Source organism: Mirounga angustirostris, unplaced genomic scaffold (genome assembly GCF_029215605.1).
Source record: "Mirounga angustirostris isolate CCGP_5_RB_7025 unplaced genomic scaffold, mMirAng1.0.hap1 SCAF_6, whole genome shotgun sequence".
Taxonomy (NCBI): domain Eukaryota; kingdom Metazoa; phylum Chordata; class Mammalia; order Carnivora; family Phocidae; genus Mirounga; species Mirounga angustirostris.
In genome coordinates, this window is record NW_026991714.1 from 130,210,653 (window position 1) to 130,230,202 (window position 19,550).

A 19,550-nucleotide genomic window follows, 5' to 3' on the forward strand; every position below is an offset into this window, starting at 1 on the left:
AATGAGAGACAGAGAGCATGAGAGGGAAGAGGGTCAGAGGGAGAAGCAGACCCCCCGCCGAGCAGGGAGCCCAACGCGGGACTCGATCCCGGGACTCCAGGATCATGACCTGAGCCGAAGGCAGTCGCTTAACCGACTGAGCCACCCAGGCGCCCCCAGGATTATTTTAGACGAAGGCGCCGCCCAGTATTCAGCAACGGCCCTTTCTGCCTCCAACATCTTAATTCTGGACCAACACAATCTTAGTGATTGGTCTGCTTCCTGTGTAGCCCAAAAGGGCTACATTCTCTCAAATTTGACCAGATTTCAAGCCAAGCTACAGAATCTAAATTTGGGGGTAGGTACAGTAGAAAACCTGTGAAAGAACCGCCGTTTGCGACATCAAAAACTGGAAAGGAGTTCAACTCATCCGCCGGGCCTCTTGGAGAGATTTCTAACGTGTTTGATTCCCAAAAGGCCACTTAACCCAGCGCTGCTCTTTTGGGGGCTCTGCCTTAGGAGAGTTTAGGGCCGTAAATTTAACCCACGGCCGGCTCTGCGGCTTCGGGTCCCGCCCGGTGTGGGGACGGACGTTTGCCGGGTGAGCGCGGACAGAGACTAACGCGGGGGCGGGGGGGGGGCACGCCCAGGCGTACTTCACACACACAAAAACAATGAAGCTGGAAGGGAAGGCAAGGCCAGGAAAGAGGAGGGGGGGAAGCCGCGAAAAGCAAAACGACTCCCTCAGACTTCGTCCGTCTGGCGTTCAAAAACAGCCCAGCGCTCCCCAAACCCTGCAGAGGCTCGCGGCCACGCGCGCGCACAGCGCCCTAGAGCTCTGGCGTTGGGCGGAGCAGAACGGCGAGCGTCCGTCCGCCGGGCCAATCACGCGTCTCTGCGGACTCCGCGTAGCCCCGCTCAGCCCCGCCTCCTCGCGGGCGCTCGAGGCCGCGCGCGCGCAGTCCCGCCGCTCTGGGGCGCTGAGCCCCGCGGAGCTGCGCGCGTCGGTCAATCCGGCCAATCGCGCCTCTCTTCCGCCTCCCGTGCGGCCCCGCCCCGCCGCGGCGGCGCGCGTTTTCTGCACTCTGGGGATGGCGGAGGGAGGTAGAGTGTTGGGTGGCGCGTGAATGACTGTCCGAGAGTTGGGCTGCTTCGGGTGTCTCTTGTGGAGTCGAGTCGAGCTCCCTTTTTGCGGTCAGGGGACCTCTCAAACCTTCCTCTGACCTGGGGTCTCTCGAGGGCTAGTGTGGGTTTTCTGCAGAGGTGGGAGGAAGGAACTGCCTCCCCCCCCCCCCCCCCGGCCCCACTGAAGTTGATGCCTTTGTTTGAGGAAACAAACTTAAGCCAACTCTCCTTTCCAGGGTCTGTTCGCTAATTGAACGACACAGATGCACTTGTGTTCCTTGTTCCTCAGGCCGGAGTGGTCATTGGTTCTAGTCACACAGCTTTTTAGGTTTTAAGGTACTGTGACAGGTCTGATTATGTTTTTCGAGTCAAGATTTCGATTGTATTTCCTTTCATTATAAAGCTGGCGTAACGAAGTTAAAGAATTCCTGGAGAATTTCGAGGTGGTTATTCTCCCCACCACCTACATGGCAGATGTGAGGATATTTTGATAGATAAAATGATGAGATGCTAGCTAATTTGTCCTGAAAAAACTAGTCACCGTGTGGACCAGCCCAGTCTTACTTAGGAAGGTAAATGGAAACTGCAAAAGAGCAAGAATGAATCACAATCAAGTGAAGTTGTTGCTGGCTTATTTGTGGAGATTACATGTACAACAGTAAAAAGTTCTGTTTACAAAAACTGAATATATAGAGGTATGGGTTAATTTTATTTACATTCTGATTTTTTTTTTTTTTTAGAGGTAAACCGAGATTTCATTTTCAAGATGGAAAACCCATCCGACTCAGCTGTGATTTTACCTAGCACTCCACGGGCCTGCGCCAATCCACCATCTCCCCGTACAAGCAGCACAAGAAAACAAGTATGAATATCTTAGTTCTTCCACTGGAGCTATTCTGTATTTCTAGGTATTGTGCCAGTAGTGGGTTTAATTCTACTGAAAATTGCCAATTAACATAATGTGTAGATCAATAAGTAGATATTGAACTATTAAATAATTTTAGGTCTTTATCCTAAGACAATGTGTGTGACACACCCCCCTCCCCCCATTTTCATCTTGAATCCGTTATTTTCATTTAGTTTCAGATCAGGTTACTACAAAATTCCAAACTGAGGAAGTTTGAATCTGCAGTATTCTGAAGGTCTTTGGTGGCAGGGATCTAGGTCTTTTCCTTAATTTGTAACTGAAGCACTCAGTAGTGTCAGGAATGTGCTAGTTGCTGAACAAATATTTGTGATGATAGGGATGAGCATCTCAACACTGTTTTAGAAGGGTTCTGACTTTGCTGAAATAAAAAAGAAAATTAATGGGGCTTGCAGGAATTAAAGACATTTTGTGATGGTTACTTTAGATACATGGAGATAAAAAGCCATCTAGTGGTGTCAACTAAAGAAATATAAGGTCTTTAATTCTAGTAGATTTATTTACACAGGAATGTTTTTCTTGATTAATGTTGTGTGCTTTTTTCAGCCTATGAGTGCAACACTTAGAGAACGATTGAGGAAAACTAGATCTTCGTTTAATTCCTGTTACAGTGTGGTGAAACGTCTTAAAGTAGAGAATGAAGAAAATGATCAGACTTTTCCTGAGAAACCAGCATCTTCAACAGAAGAAAACTGTTTGGAACTTCAAGAAAGTTTTAAACACGTAGATGGTGAATTCAAAGAAAGTACATATTTGAAAAATACCTTCAAGAATATCAGTGCATGTGAATCTAAATCTCTTGATACTGAGTCATGCAGCGATCTCCAAAGTGACTTTGTGAATGAGGATCTTCCCAAACAAGGATTAAGTGAAGAAAGAGCAAAATTGGTGAAGCAGATTGAGGAGAAAGAAGACTTTCTTCGGAGGCTAAAACTGGTCAAAATGTATAGATCAAAGGTGAGAATAATTTCAGAACCACTTAATTTTTTTTATTTTTAGATAAATGATAGGAAAGTAATTTCAAAGAGAAAATAAGTTTATTTAGACATAATAAGCAATAAGCCATTTATCGAGAAACCTGGCTTCCAACAACTGTAACTCAAATGTAAGTCATAGATTTAGAGTAGAAGAGGCCCCTAAACACCAGATACAACTTAGAAAGCCCCAGCTCTCATTTAATATGCAGTTGAAATTTTTCTCTCTAGTTTCCAGCCTGTAGCAATATTAGTATCAAATGATAGTTGCCAAGTACAGTGAGAACAAAAGTGACAGCTGCCAGTGACTGATTAAAAAAGCTAAAAATGGGCCACAAAGTACAATAAAAAATATTTTTAGTAATAGTCTTGTGTTCCCCAACTTATTAAAATGTTCCAGGTATTTTGTTTAATAAAGCAACAAATATAAATTAGATTTTTAGATTTCAACCCAGATAGGTTGAATTAAATAGAGGTTGGGCACTTGGAAGAAGATAACCTTTACTGACCTGGATCATTCATGTATATGTAGTGGCTCCTTCCCCAGAATGTGGTTATAAATGGGGGAATAGTAGATCTTATTTGCTGTCTTGAATTTTTAGGACTTTTCTAAATATAACTACTTGGGTCTTAGGAGATAGTGAATGTTGAAAAATATTAAGTTGAATATTTTAATTTATATTTATTATATTTTATTTTTATTAAATTGAATACTTTCAGTTTTTAAAAGTACAGCTATAATAGAAAAAGCGTTTCGTTTTGTTTTGTTTTAACCTATTGTTGCTTCTCTACATAGTTTTGCCCTATTTCATGATGATTTGATTTGTCCCTGAGGATAAGGATGGTCCAGAGGTTGGACCAAACAAAATAGCCATAGAACTCAATTTGAGGGTCATTGTAACCATTCTACTTAAAACCATCCTCCTTTTTCCTGGGTAGAAGTCCCAATCTTGACCCAAGTGTGTTACCCTTTAAACCTACTCATTTACTAATTTAACAACTTTCATTAAGTAAGTTAAAATAGAATGCCTAGCTAGTTATTGACCTTTTTTTTTTTTTTTCCTATTTCAGAATGATCTGTCTCAGTTACAGGTGTTAATACAGAAGTGGAGAAGCTGTAGCCAGATGTTGCTTTATGAGTTGCAGTCAGCTATGTCTGAGGAGAACAACAAACTCAGCCTTTCTCAGTTGATAGACCACTGTGGGTTAGATGATAAATTGCTACACTATAACAGAAATGAAGAAGAATTTATCGGTGTTTAATTCATAATTTTTTCTCCAGAATATTTTTGAGAATGACAACTTAAAAGATAATACATTTTAAAAGGAAGGTAGAAACCATTAGGGCCTAGAGAAAGGTATCTTGATGAACATCAATTTAGGGTACTCTGTTATATAAATATCAAATAAGTTCTAAAATGAAAATTTAGTATTTTGGATAAATTTGCCAAAGAAAACTTGACATTTAAAGAAATGTGAAAAAAAATTAAATCATGTTTAAAAAATAATTTGGTCATTTCTGGAAGTCAAATTTAATACATTGTTTTGTTTACTGTGGTAAAAAAGTTCTATTTTTTTTTTTAAGGTTTTATTTTAAATGTTAAGAAATAGTTCAGTCTGGTTAATGTCTAAACCTAAAGTGGTCTAAAAATGCCTGCCTGCCTCCTAAGTTTATGAACCGTGTTTTTATCCATTTACCACATATTTCCTTCTGGATGGTGTAGCAGGTAATTAAAGTTGTTCATATGTCCAAAATTTTATTCTTCCCTGTCTTTTCAAATTTGTTTATTGTATTCATCTCATTTAGTGAAATCGCCATCTCTTAAAACAACATATGCTCATCCCCCACCTCAAGGTATACAAGGTCCTTCACATTTGTTTAGCTTTCTAGCTGCATCTGTTCAGTTCATAGTGACTCCTCAGCCAGAAACCCACCTTCATAGGGTTGTGTTTCTGGCTGCTACATTGTACAATGCTACCCGTCCTTGGGGCTTTATACAGAGATATGGCCCAAGCTGGCCCAGTCTGAGAGTTGGAATTGTGCTCAGGAAAAGAAAGCCCATTTCTTTTTGTGACTGAAGCTGTTGTAGGTAAATTTGGAAGCAGAAAAGCTGGTGTGCTAAGAAGGATAGTATGTTCCCTTACTAAGAAAGGCAAAGATGTTAGATGGAGAGAGAGCTTTGTGGATCATTGGCTTCCTGGTTCTATTATCCAGTCCTTCCTGAGGGCCTTCTGGATTTCTGCTTTTGGGTCCTTTTAAGGGCTAAAACAGCTTTACTTAGTTAAAAAAGAAAAAAATCCTGAAACTACTTCCCTACTAGTAGATAAATAGCCACTACTCTGAGGCCCCTCCTCCACGTGTGCCCCATTTTTGGCCCAGTTCCGCCCCATGATCTAACAAACCATCAATATTTGGCAGAGCAGGAGACCTTAGGACCCTGCTCTTGCATCCATTGTAATTGTTAGTGTCCATGCTGATACTACCCTTCCCCCTTGCCACACACCCCCGTCTCGCCACACACACAAATTCTACCTTCTAGACACTGCCATTGTCATTAGCTGCCATGACCCCAAGAGGACTGACCCAGGCTTCACATGGGCCTCCCCTGACCCTGAGATTCCTAGATGGGTATCCCTAGGGACCTGTGCTGTTGTGAGCCTATCAGCCTCCATTGCTGCTTGCTACACAGCTAGAAAGCCTAAATGTGGCATGGGAAGTGGTTTCCCTAGTGATGGTGCTGGTATTTGGCTGCAGCTACTTACTGTTGATTAGCATATCCCCTGGAGTCACCCTCGAATGTCCACTTGGAGGAACTATAGCATCAGTGGGACTCTAGTTCTGGGAGAGTTGGGGAGAGCAGATGGGGACATAGTAATGGGCATTTCCAAGGCACTAGCTGGGTGCTTAGTGCTCTAGCAGCACAATGGACACTCCTGCAACGGGAGGTGGGTCATGGAACATGGATCAGGCTTATGGGAGAGTTTGATGACCAAGATGCCCATGAGGCGGGACCCTTTTTTATAATTTCTGTTGAATTTCACCTCTATTTAATGGGATACATTTATTTTAAAAATCACTGAATACTATATTTTTATTCATAAAAATGAAAGCTACCACTCAGCATTGCTTTGTGCCAGTTTAAAAAGTATGTTAACTCATTTGAGTATTAAAATTATTGGCATCCCATTTTAAAGATGAGGAAATTTAAGATAATTATTTAAAAACTAAATAGTTATTTAAAGCTCAAGTGGCAGAGCCAAGATTTGAAACCAGGCAACCCAGCAAAAGAGCCCTACTAAGAACCATGCTATATTTGACTCAGTTAATTATATTACTACTTGATAATATAGATAATTTAAAGAACTATAAAAATATAATTGCTGTTAGTTCAGCAGAAGGTAAGAGGAATCAGTACCATGGACAGTATCTAGAATGGGTTGGGGTAGATGACCCATGTGCCCTTCCAAAGCCAACCCCCAAAACCAGAAGATGTCTCCTGTTGAAAGGTGCTGCTAGTAGAATATAGCTTGCAGACAGGAGATTTCTGCTAACCTCCACTCTATCTATGCCTCAAAGCAAAAAGCTTGAATTATCAGAGTCACCCAGGGTAGCCACCAAGAAATAGAAATTAAATAGGGTGTTAAGATCTAGGAATCCATGGTGAAATTTGTGGCATTGACTATTAGCAAATGGAGCCTAATAAGGCAACTAACTAATCCTGGTCACCTAGAATTTATATCACCAGAAGAAATGGAGAGAAAAAAAGCCTAGTAGAACCATGATTGACTCAAACCAAGAGGACAAAGAACTTTGCACTTCTCATCATAAGTATTTGTACTCTTCACACACTTCACCCTTGGGTCCAGCCTCCCACCCCCACAATCACCTTCTCAGAGATAATGGTGAAGGATCCGACATGTAGGAAATGTTACCAGTGGGCACTTGTCTGCTGAATCAGCCAAATAAACCACTTGAGGAGTCATTCTGGTACTAAGGAGGGCTATCAAAATTGATGTTGGGCCTATTATTTCTCTTACATTCCCCCCAGCATTGATCAGTATATGGGTGATCAATTATGGTACTACCCTAGCAGTCTGTAGAAGATTTTAAATCTTTTTTTTTTTTAAGATTTTATTTATTTATTTGACACAGAGAGAGACAGCGAGAGAGGGAACACAAGCAGGGGGAGCGGGAAAGGGAGAAGCAGGCTTCCTGCCGAGCAGGGAGCCCGATGCGGGGCTTGATCCCAGGACCCTGAGATCATGACCTGAGCCGAAGGCAGTCGCTTAACCAACTGAGCCACCCAGGTGCCCTGAAGATTTTAAATATCTTAAAGATTTTTTTTTTTGGAAGGTTTTATGATAATAGCTCTCTTGCTTTACCTACACCTATGCACATTGGATATGCTGTTGCAGATTACATTTAACATTTAATTCACCAATTTCAGAAGAATGAGACCATGACATTACTTGGAGATTTTGGTCCAGGATCCCAATGGTATCATCTGGGAATGCAGCAGTCCACAGGCTACGGAAGGGGGAAGCAGTTTCCTGACCATTTAATCTTCTCATTATTTAGTTATCATCATCTATTACAATGAATATGCAATGTAGAAGACTATGTTATGTTTATGCAGAAAAAAATACGTTGTACTTTTCAAACGATTTAAGGCTTGGTAAAAGGAAACAGTTCACTTTGTTCTCATTGCTAGAACTGGCAATAATCCTAAATGTTCTGAGACATTTTTTTCTGATTATAGAAGAAATGCTTGCTGAAGAAAACTTGGGAAATATAGAAAAATATAAAAATCATCCATTGACTCATAAGTTTTCTGGTAATTTTATAAAATTAGAAATGCCAGGAGTGGCTAAGAATTTACTAAGAGTAAAATACATCTTGAATATTTTCAGTTCATTCTTGAACAAAAACAATTCATGATATTTTACACATTCATGCAAGACAAACATTTTTATAATGATTAAGATAGAAATTAGATAATTTGCTATTAAAAATATGTAACTAAGAAGAAGTTCTACTTAAATATCCTGATATGGGAGAAAAAAAATCATTTTAATAAAGTGAAATTATTTTTTAAATGATTGATTGCCTTGTGTTTCCCACCAGCATTTTTATATTTGAACAAGAGCAGGAAATGTTTTCATCCTTAATCGTTCAACTTCAGCCTGCAGTATTGAAATCTGTTCAGCTTGTTGTTTTGCAATATTTGTTAACTTTTGTTGTTGCATCATGTTTTCATATCGTTCTTTGGCAATTTTTTCACAAGTCAGTTTAGACCCTACCCCAAAAATGAAGAAGAAAAGAATTAGTTGGATTATTATCTATACTTTCAAATATAGAAACAGCACTTGGAATCAATTAAACATGTAGAAGAAATGCTGGTAGCTTTCTAACTACTGACCAGATTTCAGGAATAGTGATTACTTTTTTTTTTTTAAGATTTTATTTATTTATTTGAGACAGAGAGAATGAGAGACAGAGAGCATGAGAGGGAAGAGGGTCAGAGGGAGAAGCAGACTCCCTGCCGAGCAGGGAGCCCGATGCGGGACTCGATCCTGGGACTCCAGGATCATGACCTGAGCCAAAGGCAGTTGCTTAACCAACTGAGCCACCCAGGCGCCCAGGAATAGTGATTACTTTTAAAGAAACCTACAGTTGAGTAAAGAAAAAATATTCTTACCCATTGCATTACAGATGTCTTTTCTCTCTGAGACAGCCACCAACTCTTCTCGTAAATTGCAGCTTAGAGTATAATTTGCTACATCTTTTTGATTGCTGTACCTTCCCAGTTTTTTTAGTAGTTTTTTGCAGTTTTCCACATTCTTTTTGTGGGTCTGAAATTTTTGTTCCCATGACACCCCACAAAAATAATTTTGAAAAAAAGTATTTTACAAAGACATTTTTTAAATTTAAATTCATTATTATCGAGATATCATCTTATCACCATATCCCTATTGCCTAACATAATGCCTGAACATAGTAGTTAACTAAACTGTTTAAAGATAGAATGGTATTTTAATATGACATTTTAGAAAAAATCTTGTATATTCTTAAAAATGAGAGATTAAAAAAATACATAGCCTTGAGATTACTTTGTTTCCATCTTACATATGCTAGACAAGCTTAGCTTGTCTAGCATATATACAAAACAAAACAAAATTTGTTAAGCAGTAATGAAAAAACAAAGGCTTTATAAAGCCCAAGAAAGACTATCAACACTTGTTACATAAATCACAACTTAATGTGAAATTGGAAATTCATGTACACTCAGATATCTCCCAGGGGTTAATTCTAATATTAAAAGAAGTACTTCAGTCTACCACACTTGTTATGGTTGCAAAGACACTATTCAGGGGCCTCTAATTAGATCCTGAATGTCAGTAATGGACCACGATTTTATTAGGTTCTGTTTGAATTCATGACTTGGAACACTATGGCTTTGCTCAAATAATTCAAAACTGTTGGGATTATAATGATCAATACCTTTGAGACCTACCTTCTCTAAAACAGCAATGGTTTGCTCCATTATTCCAATTTGAATGGCAATCAGAGTCTCGTAGTTTGGTTCATTTAGGTACTTGGAGAAGAAAAAGACCCCACAAAATATGTAAGAATATTTTACTCTATTCTTTCAATAGATAACTTTTTAAAACATTCTTAATTTTGAAAGTTACCATTTTCATAAAAATTATCTAAGATTGATTTGACTTTCGTGCCATGATATTTAATTGTATTTAGCTATTGATACACTCACTTGTATATTAATAATTACAAATGCCTAGAGTTTATTTTCTCATTCATTTATTCAACTCACCAAATATTTATTAAGTGTCTCATTTGAGCCCTGTATTAATAGTGTTCCAGTTAAAGATACTAAGGGAGATACAAAGATAGATAACATGACTTTAGCTTTCAAAAAAAAGAGCATGTAGATATGATTAGTTGCCAGAAAATATGTAAAGTGACACGCAAATTCAAAGGTGGTTTGGGAAAGGATGTGGTTTTTCTGGACTGGGGAAATCCAGAGGCTTTTTGAGCAGGTGGCATTTAAATTAGACCTTGAAAAATAGATTTGGGATGTGAAAAATGTGAGGAAAAGTATTTCAGGTTGAAGAACCAGTAATGAGAAAAGGCACAGAGGAATATCTAGATATTCCTAGAAAATATCAGTTTGTTTTGAGAATACTAATGTATAAGAGGAACAGTGGAAATGAATTTGAAAAGTTAGGTTGAAGGATGCAGATCCTCCACCTAAAGATTTCATAATTCATTTGCCAGGTAAGAAGTTGCAGTTTAAAATGTTTGAGCAGAGTAGTAAGGTTATTAGAGCTGAACAGCAATATTAATCTGACAGCAACATACAGTATAAATTAGATAAGAGAAGGCCCAAGGGTCAAGAGACCAGCTAGGAGATTTTTTTAAAAAGTTTAATATTATTATGATTTTTTTAGTAATCGCCACACCCAATATGAGGCTTGAACTTACGACCCTGAGATCAAGAGTTGCATGCTATTCCAACTAAGCCCACCAGGTGCCCCCAGTTGGATTATTATACAATAGTCTAAATCATGGAAAAGAAAAACTGAGCCAGGCTAACAGCAGTGGGGATAAAGAAGGAGGGAATAAGTAGATAAACTAGGCAAGACTTGGAAGACGGGAGAGGGGAATCAAAGATGACAACAACTAAAAGCCTGAGTAAGTGGTTGAAAAGAACAGAAATAAGCATATTAAGAAGGGTTGCTGTTGGGAGGTGGGAATGTAGAAATAGAGCTTGAGGGAGATCAGGAACTGAGAACTTGGATTGGTCTTTTAGAAGTGATCACTGAAGTTAGAAAAATCAAGATCAGCAAAGGAGAGGGCATGGAAGGAAACAGAAGATCCTGCAAAAGGCAGGATCATAAAGAATAGTTATATATAAGAGTTAGGGGGCGCCTGGGTGGCACAGTCGGTTGAACATCTGACTCTTGGTTTCGGCTCAGGTCACAACCTTCAATCTCTAGGTTGTGAGATTAAGCCCCCAGTGGGGATCCCCACTCAGTGCAGAGTCTGCTTCAGATTCTCTCTCCCTCTGCCCCTCCCACTTGTGCTCTTTCTCTCTCTCAAATAAATAAATAAATCTTAAAAAAAAAAAAAAAAGGGCTAGAAGCAAAAGAGAATTCAGTAAAAGAGGCAGAGTGGCCTGACAGGTTGGAAGAAAAACAGCAGAAAACAGGGTTGAAAAAAGCCAGAGGAATGGGCAATTAAGATGGTCAAATGCTACTAACAGTTGCATGATGGTGATGACTGGGGGACAGACCACTGGATTTGACAATTAGGAAATCATCAGAAGACAAAGAATTCATAGACACATCATGAAAAACTACTGGCTTAGAATGTGCTTGATATTACAGAGATGTCTTATTAAATACTGTTTGAATGAATACATTAATGAATGAAATTAAAATTATATAGTGGGGCAGGGAGAACTTACCTTTTGACGATCTCTTGAAAAAAACAGCATCTGAATATCCCAAGCCTTCTGATTTAGATCTTCCATTTCCATCTCCATTTTCTTATGTTCCCACTCAATCTGAAATATTCCTTTGTGGACATCTTTACTTTCCATCATGCTAGCAACTTTCTTTTGTCCTTGAGTCTTGAAAAAAAAAAAAAAAAGTAGGGCGCCTGGGTGGCTCAGTTGGTTAAGCAACTGCCTTCGGCTCAGGTCATGATCCTGGAGTCCTGGGATCGAGTCCTGCATTGGGCTCCCTGCTCAGTGGAGAGCCTGCTTCTGCCTCTCTCTCTGCCTGCCTCTCTGCCTACTTGTGCTTTCTCTCTGTGTGTCAAATAAATAAATAAGATCTTTAAGAAAAAAAAAGTAGGTTTTGATATTCATAGGACTCTACATACAGAATACAGAATATCTGAAGCTGAATGCTATTCTTAGAAAACACTTGGATCACAGAGGTAATTCTTTTTTTGGAAATTATTTTAATTAATTATTTTTTTGAGAGAAAAAAAGGGTGCATGCATGAGTGGTGTGAGGGGGCAGAGGGAGAGGGAGAGAGAGAATCTTAAGCAGGCTTCAAGGCCAGTGTGGAGCCCCACGCAAAACTGGATTTCACAACCCTGAGCCGAAATCAAGAGTCAGACACTTAACTGACTGGCCACACAGATGCCCCTCTATCTTCTTTTTAAAAATGTAGCAGATATTAAAAAATTACCGATCACTAAAAAGCTGATAGGTACTAAACAGAAATGATTAAAAAATATATATAAACAGCATAGCCAATCTACTTTATATGTCAGTAATTAGGCAGGAACGCTTTTTGCCATCACCAGTCTACCAGGCTGTATGCATTTGTACCCCTACTCTCTGCCCTGCTCTCTGACACTATAGACAAAGGACCGTAGTTTAATGCAGCCAGGCACAACAGTATCTGATTGGTAGCTAGTGGATAAGCAAAAAAATAAAATAAAATAAAATAAAATAAAATAGAGTGGGTTAAATATATTTAAACATCGAGATATTTTGCACTTCACTTCAAATTGTGTAAATGAAGTTCAGGAATATTTTCATGAAGTTGTTTTCCCAGATTGCTAATAGTGAAACTCTTATGTCTCTAAAATAAATTTATATGAGTTCCATCAGTTAACATTTTACATCTTTCTTCTTAAAAAACTTAGCTTTTTGAAGTTCATGCCATTATATTATACCATACCTTTTTTAGAGGTACTCTTTTTAAAAATTATTTTCCATCATGCTGCTCTTTTTAAAAATTATTTTCATCTGATCACTGCTTGGCCTCTCAATTCCTTGAATTTCTCACTTTCAATGATCTCTTCTCCATCTTACTCAGACACTGAAATCCCACAATTATACCCTTGATCTTGTTGTATGAAACAGCTCCAAAATCTTAAGTTCAAGCATTTCTCTAGGTTAGTGTTTCTCAAATGTTGGAGATATTGCCCTCCCATAGGAAATTAAGATTATGTTTGCAGAAAAGTTTGGCTGACACACCTGGAGGGAGGTGTTGCTACTGGCATCTAGAGGGTAGATGCCAGGGATGCTACTAAACTTTATGCAATACACAGGACATAATCATCTGGCCCAGAATGTCAGTAGTGCCAAGGTTAAAAAACACTGCTGTAGAGCTACCACATCTTTCTGTTCTCCTTTTGGTCAACTTTTTTTCCTAAGATTTATTTATAGTCACCATCTCTACAACCTCACTTCATATTATCTCTTCGACCACAGCCAATTGACCTTCTGCTCCAACTTTCCACTGAGACTGCTCTTGTCAAGTAACTTACAATAGTGTATGAGTCCCTTGTCCTTGGAGCCATTTCTCTCATGGTTTTCAGGTTTCCTCCTTCATTGGCAACTCCTTTTCTGCTAGATCTATCAGAGTTGGACTTTGGGCATTGGCCAAAGTCCCATTCCTAGGTGGTCTCAAGCATGCTCATGGCTTAAATTATCCATATGTAAATATCTATATGTAATAATCCATATGTAGTTATCTGTATGTGATCTATATATAGAATACTTCTAAATTTATATCTCAGCTCTAAATTCTGTCCAGTTGATATTTCCATTGGAATGGTTTTTTAAAAAATTTATTTATTTATTTGAGAGAGAGGGAGGGAGAGAGAAGCATGCACAGGAGTGGGGAAGGACAGAGTGAAAGGGAGAGAGAGAATCTCCAGCAGACTCCCCGCTGAGCAAGGAGCCATTTGTGGGGCTCGATCCCATGGCCCTGAGATCATGACCTGAGCCGAAATCAAGAGCTCAAGCCACCCAGGTGCCCCTCCGTTGGAATGTTTTGTGTGCATCTCAAATTTAACAAAGTCCAAAACTCTTTGTTTTATGTCCCAGCCAAAGCTACATGTCTATAGTCATTCTCATGTCAGTTAATGACACTATCATCTACTCAGTTGCTCAAAAGCCAACATTTTAGGATTTATTCTTGATCCTTCTTTTACCATTCACTTTGAATCCATCAGCAGTTTTGATAATGATTTTTGCACTTACACTAACAACAAAATATGAAGGAGAATTTAAGATACTCTGAGAAAATAAAGCTGATGGAGTTCCTCATTAGTAGACCGGCTGTACCAGAAATGCTAAAGGGAGTCCTTCAACCTGAAATCAAAAGGCACTAGACAGTAACTCAAAGTCATAAGAAGAAATAAAAAAAACCCCAGAACACTAAAAGTTAAATGCAACTACACAGTAGATATAAAAGTCAGTATTGTTGTATTTTTTGTTTGTAAGTACTCTTTTTTCCTCTATGATATAAAAGAAAAATGCATCAAACAGTAATTATAAATCTATGTTAATGGACACATAATGCATAAAGATGTAATCTGTGACAATAACAACAGAAAAGGGGAGGAACAGAATTGTACTGGAGTAGAGTTTTATATACTAGTGAAACTAAGTTGGTGCTAATTTGAATTAGTTTGTTATAAAACTAAGATGTCAATTGTAATTCCTATGGTAACCACTAAGAACACAACTAAAATGTATATAGAAAAGTAAAAGACAAGGGGATCAAAATGGTACGCTGCAAAAAAATCAACTATGTATAAAACAAGACAATAATGGAGGGATTGAGGAACCAGAAAATATGATAGAAAACACATAACAAAATAGTAAAGTCCCCCCCCTTTTTTACATTAACAATTACTTTAAATGTAAATGGATTAAACTCTATAAGTAAAAGGCAAAGATAGGCACAATGGATTAAAAAAATGATCCAATGATATTCTGTCTAGAAGAGATTCACGTTAGATTCAGTGAAACAAACAGCTTGAAAGTGAAAGGATGGAAAGATACCATCTGTGCAAATTGTAATCAAAAGACAGCTGGGGGGGGGGCTATACTAATATCACATAAGCACATTATTTGCTGATAAGAAGCCAACCCTTCAAGAAGATATAGCAATTATAAACACATATGCACTAAAATCAGAGCCCCCAAATATATGAAGCAAAACCCAACAGAATTGAAGGAGAAATAGTTCCATAATAGTAATTGGAGATTTCACCATCCCACTTTCAATAATGAATAGAACAAGTATACAGAAGATCAATAAGGAAATAGAGGATTTGAACACTTTAAACTAATTAGGCCTAAGAGACATACACAGAACACACCACTCAATAATAGCAGAATACACATTCTTTGCAATTGCAAATGAAACATTCTCTTTTTTTTTTTTTTAAAGATTTTATTTATTTATTTGACAGAGAGAGACAGCAAGAGCAGAAATACAAGCAGGGGGAGTGGGACAGGGAGAAGCAGACTTCCTGCTGAGCAGGGAGCCTGATGTGGGACTCGATCCCAGAACTCTGGGATCATGACCTGAGCCGAAGGCAGACGCTTAACAACTGAGCCACCTAGGCACCTGCAAATGAAACATTCTCAAGTATAGATCATATGTTAGGTCGTAAAATGAATCCTAATAAATTTTAGAAGATTGAAATCATACAATCATACATACATGTTCTGACCACTAAGTAATGAAACTAGAAATCAATAACAGAAGGAAAAGTGGAATATTCACAAATATGTAGAAATTAAATGACACATTTTAAAATAATAGGTCAAAGAAGAAATCACAAAGGATACTAGAAAATACTTTGAAATGAATGAAAGTGAAAACATAACATACCAAAACTTATGGGAGATGCATCTAAACCAGTATTCATAGGGAAACTTATAGCTATAAGCACCTAAAATCAAGGACATTACTACTAACCTTACAGAATTTAATAAGATTATAAGAGAATACTATAATAATTGTACTCCAACAAATTAGATAAACCTAGATGAAATAGAAAAAAATTCTATAAACACACAAACTACAAAAACTAACTCAAAGAGTAACAGAAAATCTGAATAAACCTATACTAACTAAAGATCGAATCAGAATTTAAAAACCTCCCAACAAAATAAAAAGCCCAAGACCAGAAGTCTTCACTGGTGAATTCTACCAAATATTCAAAGAAGAATTAATACCAATCCTTCTCAAACTCCTTAAAAAAAATAGAAGAGGAGGGAACACTTCCCAACTCATTCTACAAGACCAGCATTACCCTGATACCAAAGCCAGACAAGGACACCCCAAGAAAAGAAAATTACAGGCCCATATCCCTGATGAAAATAGATGTATGAGTCCTCAATAAAATATTAGCAAACCAAATTAAACAGTGTGTTAAAAGGATTGTATACTCATACACACACTCCTAGCCATATGTTCAAACTTCTGAAAACCAAGATAAAGAGAAAAGCCCAAAGGCAGACATATTACATTAGAAGGAACAAAGATTTAAAAATACATAGTAGACTTCTTGTCAGAAGCTCTGTAAGTCAGAAGAAAATGAACACCTTTAAAGTGAAAAGGATGAGGAAAAGAGTGAAAAAAATCTTCCAATCCAGGGAACCTAGCAAACTATCAACAATGAAGGTGAATCAAAGACAATTTCAGACAAAACTTAGAGAATTCAATACAGGCAAACTTGCAATTCAGTTAAAAGAAGTTCTTTAAGTAGAAGATATATGATATAAGACAGACACTTTAATCCCTACAAAGATGATTTCTTGAAATAGTGAAAATGAAAGGAAATAGAAAATGCTTTCTTCTTACTTTTCATCACTCTAAAAGATAATTATCTAAAGCAAAAATGATGGCAGTGTTTTGTGGGTTTAGAGTATTTGTAAAAGTAAAATGTATGGCAACATTAGCACATAATTCCCAAATAGTGCAAAATCCCCAAATATTTGGAAATTAAATAACACTTCTAAATAGCCCATAAGTCAAAAAGGAAGTTACATGGGAAATTAGAAAATATTTTAAATGGAAAGAAAATGAAAAGACAAAATATCAAAATTTGCATAATACTGCTAAAATCATGCTTAGAGACAAATTATAACATTAAATGCTTATATTAGAAAATAAGCAAGGTCTGAAATCAGTGATCTAATCTTATCTAAAATTATCATTAGGTGAGTAGACTGAGCTTAACAAAATGAAGGTATATTAGAATGAACATTTAACTTTGTAGTGCTGGACTTCTTATAACTTAGAATCATCTGGGAGGCTTTTAAAAAATACCATGCCTTGGGGTGGGGCCTGGACACATTTGTAAAGTTCTCCAGGTGATTCTAATGTACAGCCAGACTTAGGAACCACTGATTTAACTGAATGAAAATGATTTATCATGGAAATGGGAGAAAAATGAACAAATTTGGTACAGCAGGTTATTCTGTTGGCTTTCTTCTTCTTTTTTTTTTTTTTTTAAAGATTTTATTTATTTGAGAGAGAGAGAATGAGAGAGAGAGAACACATGAGAGGGGATAGGGTCAGAGGACGAAGCAGACTCCCTGCCAAGCAGGGAGCCCGATGCGGGACTCGATCCAGGGACTCCAGGATCATGACCTGAGCCGAAGGCAGTCGCTTAACCAACTGAGCCACCCAGGCGCCCCTCTGTTGGCTTTCTTCTTAAAAAATGATAATTACCCGAATCACAGAATTCAAGTCTTCAATTATGTTCTTGTTGATGAGAATTGCATCAGGATACTCCAGCAATAACTGAAAATTTTCCAGCTCCACTTGTCCTTGTTTAAGGAGAATTTGGATTGTCAAATTCAACTGGAATCTCACTTTCTCTTCCTGCAATCTATATTGAGAAGACTTCAAAGTAAGTAGCTGTAATATATTTATATTTCAAATTTCATCTATTATCTGAGAACATAAAATTCAAACTTAATTTTCAACTTCAATCTCAAACTTAAGCTGAAGGAAAACCTGCTGAGATTAATGCAGAACATCTTTTCCTGATGATGAGCTTCCTTGGAGGTCTCTATGATACCTCCTATTGTTGATAGGGAATTACACTTGGGCTGCTCAAAGAATGGCATGGACAGAAATGCATTCACAAAGTTTTACTTTATGGTTAAGAAAGGATTAATATAATTTTGGTTGTAAGTGGAAAAAAACGGAGATGCTACCAAATAACACATCTATTAAAGTTCTGACTTTATGTATTAACTTCTGATATTTTATTAACAGTGTTTAATCTATACGCTACTTATATCTATTTCTGGCGAAGTCCCATTCCTCCTTAGAGCCTAGACCTGAGGATGGTGTGTCATGACGAACTTGGGAACACCAGAGAAGCATTTATCAAAGTGACTGCAAATATGGAAAAAGTGAATCAAGGACTTAGAACAGTATCCCAACCACTCAGCAAAATACAATCTCCCTTAAAGAAAAAGATATTAGCTGGTTAGTTGTCTACATGTGAATTTCTTGGGTATCTGCCTAATTTTCCAGAGTTTGCTTGTGTGGCTTGAGCCCAAAGGTGCTGACTAGCAGAAACAAATTCTTTGTACTGTATTTATGTGGAAGGAGCAGGTTAAAAAATAGAAAGGTTTTCCCAAAACTTGCCTATTTCTAGTAAGAGCAATGGAACCTGTAGGTAAGTTCCATTCTGAAGTAAGGTCTTTGGTAACAAAATGCACTTTTTCAAGGAGAATTTATAAAGCCCAGCAAGAGAGACCAGTCTGTGCCACCTGGAAACCAGCGAGTAAGCTTTCTCTCCCCATGACAACACAATCTAACTTAGCCCTAGCTTAGACTCTGTGTAAAGGAACATGGATGAAAAGTTGAAATTACACCATGAGTTCATGGAACACTTTTTCAATTTCCTGTTGCAACTTATCATCATCCTCTGTTCTCCTCCGCAGAAAAGCCATCATTTCCATTAAGCCGGCCGCTTTCTGCTTTACCTGAAGGAACCAAACCACAAAATCTTAGAGCATGTGGGGCTTTAGAAATAAAAGCAAACTAATTTTAAAGAACTTTAGAAAACATAGATGTTTTACTTAGTTACAAAGCCTTATTAACAAGCCCATTTTTCTAGATTAATAAAAATTTAAAGCCCTGCCATGATGTTATGTAAGACACCTAAAACTTACATGTTACATTCCATGAATATTTTGAAAAATATTAAACTTGCTTCTCACTAAAAATCAAATATGCAAGAAACTGTAATTTTCCTTATATATATATATATATCTTATTTTAAAATTTGTTCTCATCATCTCAGATAAAATGATAAAATCATAGATTCCTCAACAAAAATATGCCAGTCTGATGTTTGTGGCGCTGAATTTAGGGAATTTTGGGGAGGGGAGGCAGAGGGTGGTCAAGAAACAGCAAAAGGAAGGAATCTTTTCTCAACTAATACATTCTCAAATTGTTACCTTTGCCACATTAAAAAAATAGTCTAGCAAATATAAAGTAGGTTCTAGTGAAATATAATTCTAATCTATGCAAAAAGGGATGAGGACAACTCAAGACCAGGGCAGAGAGAAAGGAAGTTGTGTCTACGACAGTGCTGCCCAAGAGAAATACAATGTGAGCCATAAATGAGAGCCACATATTTAATTTTCAGTTTTGCAGGAACCACATTATAAAATGTGAAATGAAACAGGTGAAATTAATTTCACTAATATATTTTATTTAATACAATATATCCC

At 37.7% G+C, this 19,550-nt stretch overlaps 2 protein-coding genes across 6 annotated transcripts in view; one reads left to right on the forward strand and one right to left on the reverse strand.

Moving 5' to 3' along the window:
* The first annotated feature begins 945 nt into the window (after nucleotides 1-945).
* SFR1 (SWI5 dependent homologous recombination repair protein 1) lies at nucleotides 946-4,758 on the forward strand. 5 transcript variants are annotated; one of them, XM_045878771.3, is made up of 5 exons: nucleotides 946-1,083; nucleotides 1,341-1,440; nucleotides 1,845-1,966; nucleotides 2,576-2,986; nucleotides 4,075-4,758. In XM_045878771.3, exons 3-5 carry the CDS (start codon nucleotides 1,871-1,873, stop codon nucleotides 4,264-4,266), a joined length of 699 nt encoding a protein of 232 aa, XP_045734727.1. In that variant the 5' UTR covers nucleotides 946-1,083; nucleotides 1,341-1,440; nucleotides 1,845-1,870; the 3' UTR covers nucleotides 4,267-4,758. The 5 variants fall into 5 exon arrangements, with proteins under 5 accessions (XP_045734727.1, XP_054364351.1, XP_045734728.1 ...); XM_045878772.3 differs by having other exon boundaries at nucleotides 1,060-1,173; XM_054508376.2 differs by lacking the exon at nucleotides 1,341-1,440 and having other exon boundaries at nucleotides 997-1,083.
* A 3,083-nt stretch (nucleotides 4,759-7,841) lies between these two features.
* CFAP43 (cilia and flagella associated protein 43) overlaps nucleotides 7,842-19,550 on the reverse strand; it is a 115,198-nt gene continuing 103,489 nt past the window's right edge. Inside the window, exons 33-38 of the mRNA XM_045878775.2 lie at nucleotides 18,685-18,797; nucleotides 17,527-17,686; nucleotides 11,493-11,657; nucleotides 9,519-9,599; nucleotides 8,703-8,856; nucleotides 7,842-8,300 (exon numbers count right to left, since the gene is read on the reverse strand). Coding sequence (XP_045734731.1) covers nucleotides 8,134-8,300; nucleotides 8,703-8,856; nucleotides 9,519-9,599; nucleotides 11,493-11,657; nucleotides 17,527-17,686; nucleotides 18,685-18,797 — 840 coding nt within the window. The 3' untranslated portion in view covers nucleotides 7,842-8,133. The remainder of the gene's footprint in view (nucleotides 8,301-8,702; nucleotides 8,857-9,518; nucleotides 9,600-11,492; nucleotides 11,658-17,526; nucleotides 17,687-18,684; nucleotides 18,798-19,550) is intronic.